Raw genomic sequence first — 9,726 nt, forward strand, 5'->3', positions numbered from 1 at the left:
ACAACAGCAAAAATAGCATAATGAAAATTAAGCCTATATTTATGAACATACAATATTTTGCATTGTGAAATTATTTTCAGGACAATTAGACATATTTTACCCCCAGTTCATTATCATAATGCACTTAACGTTGTACTTTTTCCATTGTTTAAAATTTTATTTTTCAAAACATTAATTTAAAATAAATATATACTGTATGCTCCACAAATATTTGCACCCTTGGTAAATATGGGCAAAACTGTGAAAATTAGTTTTTGCCATTTGTCTTTCATTCTAAATATTAAAAAAAAATTCTAACCTTTAATTAAAGTCAGATTTTATCTTAAAAAAAGAAATAAGTTCCCGAAATATATGTATTCCACAATTATTGGCATCCCTTCATTCAATACTTTGTGCAACCTCCCTTGCCAAGAAAACATTTCTGGATCATCTCCTATAATGTGTAATAAGGTTGATGAACATATGGCACGAGATCTGAGACCATTCCTCCATACAGAAAGTCTCCAGATCCTCCAGATGCTTGTGGACTCTTTTCTTCAGCTCATCCATCAGGGGATGCTATGCTCATGACAAAACCTTCATTCTGTGGTCAGTGAACTATTCTGTTGTTTATTTTGAGATGTGCTTTGGATCATTGTTATGCTGGAAGATCCAACTACGGCCCAGTTTAAGTTTCCTGACAGGGTCAGCCAGGTTTTGATTTAATATCTGTTTGTACTTGATGAGACTGTGTATCCTAACATGTTGTACAGGGTCTTTGGAAAAAAATTAGCTACCCAGTATTAAAGATCCACCACCATACTTCACAGTGGGGATCAGGTACACGTGGCTATGTTTCTGTTTACGCCAAACCCACCTCTGGTGAAATGAAAGTTCCAGTAACGCCTGGCAAACCGTAGGTCCGTGAAATTGCTGTTTGATGTCACCAAAGGCTTTTTTTTATTATTGCAACCTTCCCAAACAAGTTGTGGTTTTATAAGTGAGGTCTGATCATAGTTTTGGAGACTTTCTGACCCCAAGACCCAACTGGCATCTGCAATTCTCCAACTCTGAACCTTACAGTTTGTTTGGTGACTCAAGCCATCCTCCTCAGTGTGTGGGGCCAATATAGACACACGTCCTCTTCCAGGTAGCTGATCACCAGTTGATTTAAACTTCTTAACTATTGCCCAGATAGTGAAAATGAGTATTCCAACAATTAAACAATTATCTTATATCCACTTCATGATTTGTCCCATTTTCTTGACAGGTTGTCATTGTTTACAATATATTAACTGTAAATATCTAGGGCTATTGGACTGTAAAAATCCAGCAAATAAGCACCAGAATAAATTATACACCCAAAACCAGTTTAGGGATACGTCTTTTTTTTTAAATATACCCAGGCATTTCTTTCCTCCTGCATGCTATAGTAATAAAGTTCACTGTGGCCCTGAGCACCTTGTGATATCCACTACTACAGTAAATCTCTGCTTTGTTGTCATGACAATCCGTCTCTACACTGAATGTGTCTCATCCTTATGGGGAATTCTTATATAACACTCAATGATAAAAACAATAGAACTAGCCATAATGTATCTTTTTTAAAAGTCCTTAAACTGCTTCTGGTGCTCATAGAGTGTGCAGTTAAACAAGATTCAAATGTCAGTCACAATAGTTTATTGTGAGAAACAATTAAGTGTGTGTGTGTGTGTGTGTGTGTGTGTGTGTGTGGGCGTACTATACCTCTCACAACTAAGTGGGCGTACTATACCTCTCACAGCTGAATTGAGTGGGTGAATCTTGGCTATCAAACTGGAGTGCAAAAAAGTTAATATAGTAATGCTTGTTTTTTCAGTTTTACAGTTTTTGAAAGGTCCAAAAGACTGGTGTAAAGGCACCTCTGATTGGTCACGGGGTGTTCTCATGCTGCCCTGACAGACTTGAGCTTGTGCTGTTGGGCCACAAACTGAGCCTTCTGTATAGCCAGCTGAGTGTCTTCCTCGCTGATGTCCAGATGCCACACAGCCCTGACTGTGTCCCCGACATGGGGGAACATCAGAACCCGGACCCCTTGTCCCAGAGCCTTCACCTCTTCTTCATCTACACCTGCCATCCGTTCGCAGAACTCCGCTGGGCTCATCTGGCGGTCCCGCAGACAGAACCTCAAAATGTTGCTTTCCACAGTGGTCAGATCCACCCGGAACAGAGAAGGGTCACACTTTAACAGCGCTTTAAAAGAGAAGGTGAGAGACGTTACATTAGACTCTTGAAATAGAACTGTGGATATTTAAACTGGACTTGTTCCATGGAACCCAAAATGAGATATTAAAAATGATAAAACAACTTTAAATCGCTCTTTTCAAGGCACTGAATGGGGACTGAAATGTTCAAGCTTCAAAAAGGACACAACAGCAGCATAAAAGTATCATGTGTGTTGTCCATATGACTCGTGCACTATATTCCAAGACATCTGGAGTCATACAGTCACTTTGTGTGAAGAACAAACCGTAATTTAAGTCATTATTCACTGATGTAATTTTAATTGTAACTGCTGCATTCATTGAGTCAGTGAGCAGAACTCAAGGACCGAATGAGCCCTCTGAAATGACTATTGAAAAAAGCAGAAAAATACACCTTTTTTCTACCCTGAAAGAAAGAAATTTAAATGGGTTTCTAAGAACACAAGGGTGAATAACTACCGTAATGACTTTTAGTTTTGAGTGAAATATTCCAGGGAATTTTTATTTATTTATCCAAACCTCTTCAGTTCTGAATTTATGCTTTTAGTGTCAGATTTTTCAGTCAGACAGGTTTAGTATGCATTATTGCCAATTGAGAATGAGCATAATTAGATGACATACAAAACGGTGGTGCCATTAACTAATTTCAGCTACTGGGAATAAGAGTATTTTATATGCCTAATATATTCCTTCTGATTCTTTTATAATAATTATGTTCGAAGAATATTTCATGAAAGCTATTCACGCTCAAGCTAACTATTGTAGTAAAGCATCATGTGTACAGTGCTTGTGTAGTGTCATGCTGAGGGTTCAAGGAAATCTATGGGGTTCTGTCACCTTGAGCAAAGCGTCTGGCGTTCCTGTGGTCCTGCTCCAGTCTGCCAATCATGTCTGACAGGGCAATCTTACCAGCTGCTGCCAAGACACCCGATTGGCGCATTCCTCCACCAAGTACCTTGCGGGCACGCACTGCTCTCTGTATGAAATCTTTTGACCCACCTAGCATGGAGCCCACAGGTGCCCCGAGTCCCTGCCAAAGAGCAAGTCAGATCAAATGAGCCTTTTTGTTTCTGCATTGTGTGAGATTTCCAGCTCTTTGCATGAAATTTAATAGATAGGGATAGAGAAAACAAAAGAGAATCTATGAAAGAAAACGTATGCAGTGCAGTTCAGATATAATTATTGTATTAAATGGATGCAAATGTCCAAATAGCATTCACCTTAACGCTTTTAATATGCTGAGGGTCATTCACACAGAACGTTAAGTGTTAAAAAGGTTTTTTTTAACTCGCCTAAAAGGTTCATATACTTTAATTTTATGTTCTTCCCGGAAGCTGTTATTTAAGCAGCATTTATATACTATAATAGTATTTATTAATATTTTTATGTGCTTGTGAATTTTAATAGTTTTTTATGTCTTTTTAGCTTTAATTATTTATTTAGTTTTAGTTTTAGTAATAATAAAAAAAAAAAATTATTTCAGTCATTATAAAAATAAAAATAAACTATTTTTAGTTTAGGTTTATCATCTTAATTAACAAAAGCAACACAGCCCTGAAATCTACTTATAATATTAGTTAAGTTCTTTTCACACCAATCACAGTCCATTTTGATTTTAGTTTTTTCACAGCCATTTTCCAACTTGAAATGGCTTCTTTTTTTAGACAGAGGTACCTAGATGAAATAATTAATTTGGCTGGTCATGTGATCTAAGCATGTTGGCTCCTATAAGGTGACCTGCTCAATGCAAAATTAAACCCATCTGGTGTGAAAACCCCTAACGTGTGAAAACATAGTCCTATCCCTATCCCTACCCCTAAACCTAACCCTACCCATAATTTATCCCTAAAATCAGAGGGAAAATGATAGGTGAATAATAGTATAGAAGCCCCAAACCCTTGTTGTAAGCCTAAACTAAAAACTACCCCTCAAATCTGATATGTTGATTGATGTTGTTTCAGGATCAACAAGGATGTTAATCCAGGAACATGTTCTTCTTGGTGAATTTACGTTAACAATAATAATATATTAGCATGCAGGCACACGTTTAGAAAGGACACATGGAATACAGATAGTTGCTTTTTCCCCATATGTCTGTAGTCAGAACAGGCAGAAGTGATTTGATATTCATATCAGTGATCTTTTTCTATAAGCCTCAATTACATTTAATGTCTTTCAGCAAGAGGGAAAGAGGGAAATTCGGTGACAGAGAGTAGCCTGTTTAGCTAGCTGCAAACAAGCTCTGTAATTAAAATGCAAATACGCTTGTTGAAATCTACTCCAAGGATTTTGTTGAGACTTGAGAGTGATTAGGTTTTACTTCAGGGTCTCTTCAATCGACTTGATCTGAGTTGTGACGTTGAGTTCATTCCAGGGGAGTAATGAGGGAGGACATTTCAAATCCTAGATGATATGATATGATTAGAGGTGCGTTATCAGAGGAAAGTATCACACTTTGATGATATGACTAAAAATAAGACTTGATTATCTGGACGTGAGACACCTTCAGGGTGCAGGTTATAAACCATACAGGCACTGACTTTAACAAGGCCATTTTCAATGCCTCTCACTTAAACTGATTTCCACTGCTTTTTGAAGGAAAACTCTCACTGCCTGGAGATGTTTTGTTCAAAATGACTGAAATAACTTTCCCAGAAAAGCACTTCCCAGAGCATGAAAGCTACTGCTGGTTTTAATAAGTACATTTTTCCTATTATGAAAATCTCACTATTATGTTCTAGGTGAATTTGTTGCTGCAGTTGCTATACAGTTTCAATTTCCAAATGATGTTTTCCTATTTCCTTTTCATTGGCCTACCGGCAGCTAAATCACACTACATTGTGCTGAAATACAGACTAGCTATTCCAGAAAATTAATCAGAACAAATATAGATATGTTTATATTTTCAGCACAATTTCTCTAGTCATATTTGTCATGATTCTTCAGAAATCAGAAATGCTGATTTGGTGCTTAAGAAACATTTATTATTTGTATCAATGTTGGAAACAGTTGTGCTGCTTAATATTTTTGTGGAAATCATTTTTTCAGGGTCCTTTGATGATTAGAAAGTTCAAAAGTTTTTTTTAAATATAAATATACAATGCATTTTAAAATAAAAAATCCCTTTAAATAATGAATAAAATATTGATATTATTTAAAAGTATTATTTAAAGTAATACATTTTTTAAGAATACATTTTACTAAATCAACTAATATATTAACATCCCTCCTATTAATATATAATTACCTTAATATTAGACATATATTGAGTACATTTCATGTAGCAGAACTGAATGAACCAGAACAACTATCTGAACTTCATGGTTAGCCTATATAAAAAGAGCCATGCAAGAATAACAGAAATATTATATATTATACTAAAGTTGCTTACCTTGGACAGACACACACTGACAGAGTGGCAATGCTGCAGTATAACAGATGGCTGGACGGCAAGAGCCACAGCTGCATTCATCACCCTCGCTCCATCCATATGGACAGCCAAACCAAACTTATCAGCTACGGAGCGAAGCTTTGAGCAAGAGACACAGGTATAGACATAAATTCAGAGCAATGCAATTCAATCAATGAACAAATGTGTAATGTGGATGTGCCTCATTTGTCAAATCTAGCAGAACCTGTTTGTGCTAGAGTGCTGAATAAATCAGTCTTTGTTTAATCACTTGTTTACTAAATGGAGCGATTGTGTCCTATTGTTCAGAGTTCAGCCCCAGGTGTCTGGCTGCCTCAACATATTCTCTCTCTCTCACACGTTTAATGAACTTAAGTTTAACTAATATCTAACCTCCTGCAGGAAGGAGAGTGGGAGTATGCGCCCTCCTTGAATATTGTGCGTGTTTTCCACACAAACCAGGCGGGAGCGTGGGTAGTGTGGGTCAGGGTAACCGTGACGGATCTTGGAGATCAGCTGGTCTAGGTCAAAGGTGCCATCGCCAAGGGTGGTGACTATTGCAGAATGGACGCCTGCTAGCTGTGAACAAAAAAAAAGAACACACATTTTTCATCTTACTGATAATAGGGTACACGGATGTTTTTTCAACTATGGGCACTTTAGTCAAAAAATAAGCTCTCTTAAAACACACTTTTCATACCCAGACTAGTTAATAAAATCCTGGCATATGAAATAGTAGTCAATATAATGGAAGTTTATTGAACCGTTAGACATAAAGAAAATCTACAAAAAATGCAAGTGTTTTTTTGTTGAGTATTATATTTGATAATTTTTTTGTATGGCTCATATAGTATGACATCAGTAGAATATGGAGTTCATACTTGACAGTAAAAATATAGCTACATTTTATATTTAAATGATAATTTTGTATAATTTTTGTAAATTACAAAAAAATTATATTTATATGGCCAAAAATTAAGATGAAATTATATTCTTTGTCCCTCTATATCTCCCAATAATATGTATTGGTAAGATTTTATTTGAATGCTTAGTTTTATGATCAAAGCTCTTAAGTTTTTATCGTGGGTGGCAAAACATATGCAATGCAATACAATGATTATAGATAGATGCACAAATAAATGTTCCTCAGAAGTATTATGTATCATATTTGATACTCACATTTTAACATGGTTTTAACATAAGAGACTTTCAGTAAACAATCTTGCTGATCACAAACCTTTGAATGGTAGTGTACATGCATCATATAATTTTTTTTCTTTCTAAATCATCATGATAAGTTCCACCACATCTCAAATTATCATTGTGTTTAATAGCATTCTGTGGTAGAAATAACATTTAACCTTTTGGAATAAAATAGCAGACTCCTTTATGAATATGTTACATAAATCACACAGCTGTCATGCATTACTTAATTCAATTTAAATTGACATAGGATTGCAATTATATTAAATACAATTCTGAGAAAAAGAACATATATATACAAATATATCCCCATTGGTTCATACCTGTGCACTTCCTCCTTGCTCATAAACATGAATATGAGAGAGATCACCTACTATCATCTCATCACCCCGCTCTCTGCAGTGAACCATAACTGAGAGAGAAAGAAGGAAAAAAACATGAGGGCAACATGTGTACATTACTGCAGCATCTGGTCACTAACAAGAATAGAATTCCTTGAATAGTGAGCTATTTCTGTGAGCTAAAGCACAAATCAGTATCATTTTCAAATATCAGAATTGAATAGCCAGAGGCGGCTTTTAGGCAGTGAAAGCGACCACAGCCACTGCAAAATATACGTGTACCTATAAGCTTTTACCAAGTGACAACTGTAAACAAGTTTTATTAATAGCCCTGGGCACTATCCTGCAATCTCACCTGCAATCAGGTTACTCATCGTTCCTGTGGGGACATATAGAGCCGCTTCCATGCCAAACATATCAGCAGCTATTTTCTGCAGTTCTATAGAAAGAATGGGAAAAATACAATGTATATAAAAGTATGCTGATCTAAATGTCATAATGCATGAACATATGTAAACAACTGTTTTGCATTGCACATATAAACACTACCTCAAGTCTGATCAGTACACATACTAATTCTTTAATATAGAATTAAATGTAAAGTAAAACAGAATTATGAAAAAAAGTAAGCCTTTTTTTAAGATTTACGAATTTCAATTGTATAGTAAAATTCCATCAAATTGAATTGAATAATCCTTACATTACCCTAACTCAAAAAGGTGTTTAACACCTTGTAATGTAATGTTATGTAATCTGATATTAGCTCATGAGAGCTAATTGGAAGAAAAGTAGTTCTTATTTAACAAAAGATGCAGATCATATTTATTCATTATTCATGAATAATGTCTGTGTCCTTGTCAAGTTGTTTAGCAACTAACGTTTTGATTATATTTTTTTATATAACTTTTAGATTTTTGTTTGAAACTATTCTCAATTTGTTGTAAGATGTATTTGTCAATTATGTAGAAATTATGTATTATATTTTTTTATTTTGTGTTTATCTTTATGTATTCCCTTGGCAATGTTCTTATGTTATTGTTAATCGAGCATAAAAAATAATAATAAAAAAATTAAAAAGTGTTTAATTGATGTGAGCGCCCTCTCATGGCCATTACAGAAACAGCGGTAAGAGTACACACACACACACACCATGTGAGAGCCATGTGACGTCTATAGCATCTGTTTTTATGCTTTTAACTGATGAATCCCAATTAAACACGTCTGAAACCTCTAGATTGTCACAACAGAAGCACACACAACAGTGACTACGTGTCAATATCTAACCAACCATTGACCGTAGGGTCTTCTCCGAACACATCGTCCCCGACCTCAGCCTGGGCCATGGCTCGGCGCATGGCTGCACCGGGTTTGGTGACAGTGTCGCTGCGGAGGTCCACCGTGCGAACAGCTGATCCCGTAGCCGCCTGCGGAGACCCGTAGTACAGCCGCACCGGATCCACGCAAACAACTTGACGAGGTTTGTGTAAGCAAAGACGGACTAAACGAGCTGGAAGCGTTAGTGTTTTGGAGCTCATGTCTTCTTGTTTGCACTGTAATGTAACGGTGAATTCTGCAGTAGTGCATCAATTCACACTACTCCTGAACTTTGGTTTACTGTATTCGATAATCATTGATGTAAACGGCTTTAAGCTTCCAGACATGAATAATGGAACTCACAAATATCGATCAGTTAGTAATCTTCTCAAAACTACATTTTAACTACAAGTTATACTCATTTTTGTCCACTTGTGGGCGCTCATGTTTAACATTTTAGCTCCGTAGCACTTGAGCAGTTCATGGTTTTGAACGTGTCAGCTGCATTATGTAGCAGTATCTTTCAAAATGCAACTTCCATTATTAGAAATGATCAATGTAGGATTTTTTTTTTTTTTTAAATACTTTTTTTTTTTATGTCTCTATGCTATGGAGCAAACTGATCACACAGTGACCTCAAAAAGTAGGCCCCATCTCATCACATAATCCACACTCAAAATAGCATTCCATTGCATTAACAAAACATCAAACTAAGTGACATTTTATTAGCACAAGCACTTCCTTTAGTCATCAAATTGTGGAGCATGTTTAAAGTTAATCTGATAAACAACATCATTGGTTACTTTATACACCCCTGCGTGAACTTGAGGGCTTTGAGGAAATTAAGTTAGTTCTGAGAAAAGATCTTGCATCATTTGTTTGTAGATGCCATATTGTGATATTTTGTATCTAAGGGAATGACATTATTAAATTACATGTAAGTATGACTTTGCACTTTAACACTGTACAATTAGGTTCCATTTGTTAGCATTAGCTAACTGAACTAACAATGAAAAATACTTCTAAAGCATTTAGTAGGCTTGGTTAATATTAATTTACATTACTAATACATTATTAAATCAAAAGTTATATCTGTTAATATTATTTAATGGTCTAACAATGAACCCTTGTATTTATATTAACAGTATTTTACAGTACTGTATATATCCCCAAATGTCCATGCATGCTGTATAATATATCCTCCTGGGACCCAGAAAAAAAAAGTTTTTTGAATTTA

At 35.7% G+C, this 9,726-nt stretch overlaps 1 protein-coding gene across 1 annotated transcript; it reads right to left on the reverse strand.

The window, feature by feature from the left end:
• Positions 1 to 299: 299 nt before the first annotated feature.
• tha1 (threonine aldolase 1) lies at positions 300 to 8,853 on the reverse strand. The gene is made up of 7 exons (XM_084134801.1): positions 8,464 to 8,853; positions 7,531 to 7,614; positions 7,158 to 7,246; positions 6,025 to 6,210; positions 5,614 to 5,751; positions 3,060 to 3,252; positions 300 to 2,211 (listed from the first exon to the last, which is right to left on the reverse strand). Exons 1-7 carry the CDS (start codon positions 8,708 to 8,710, stop codon positions 1,904 to 1,906), a joined length of 1,245 nt encoding a protein of 414 aa, XP_083990927.1. The 5' UTR covers positions 8,711 to 8,853; the 3' UTR covers positions 300 to 1,903.
• Positions 8,854 to 9,726: the final 873 nt, after the last annotated feature.

Source organism: Abramis brama (assembly GCF_963993115.1).
Source record: "Abramis brama genome assembly, chromosome: 14".
Classification (NCBI taxonomy): Eukaryota; Metazoa; Chordata; class Actinopteri; order Cypriniformes; family Leuciscidae; genus Abramis; species Abramis brama.

What these genes read in the sequence shown, in the direction of transcription:
- tha1 (XM_084134801.1), bottom strand. Translation starts at nt 8,710, where the DNA reads ATGAGCTCCAAAACACTAACGCTTCCAGCTCGTTTAGTCCGTCTTTGC. An exon ending in AGAAGACCCTACGGTCAATG is followed by an intron (nt 7,615 to 8,463) that starts GTTGGTTAGATA and finishes TTCTTTCTATAG; the next exon opens with AACTGCAGAAAATAGCTGCT. An exon ending in AGCAAGGAGGAAGTGCACAG is followed by an intron (nt 6,211 to 7,157) that starts GTATGAACCAAT and finishes TTTTGTTCACAG; the next exon opens with CTAGCAGGCGTCCATTCTGC.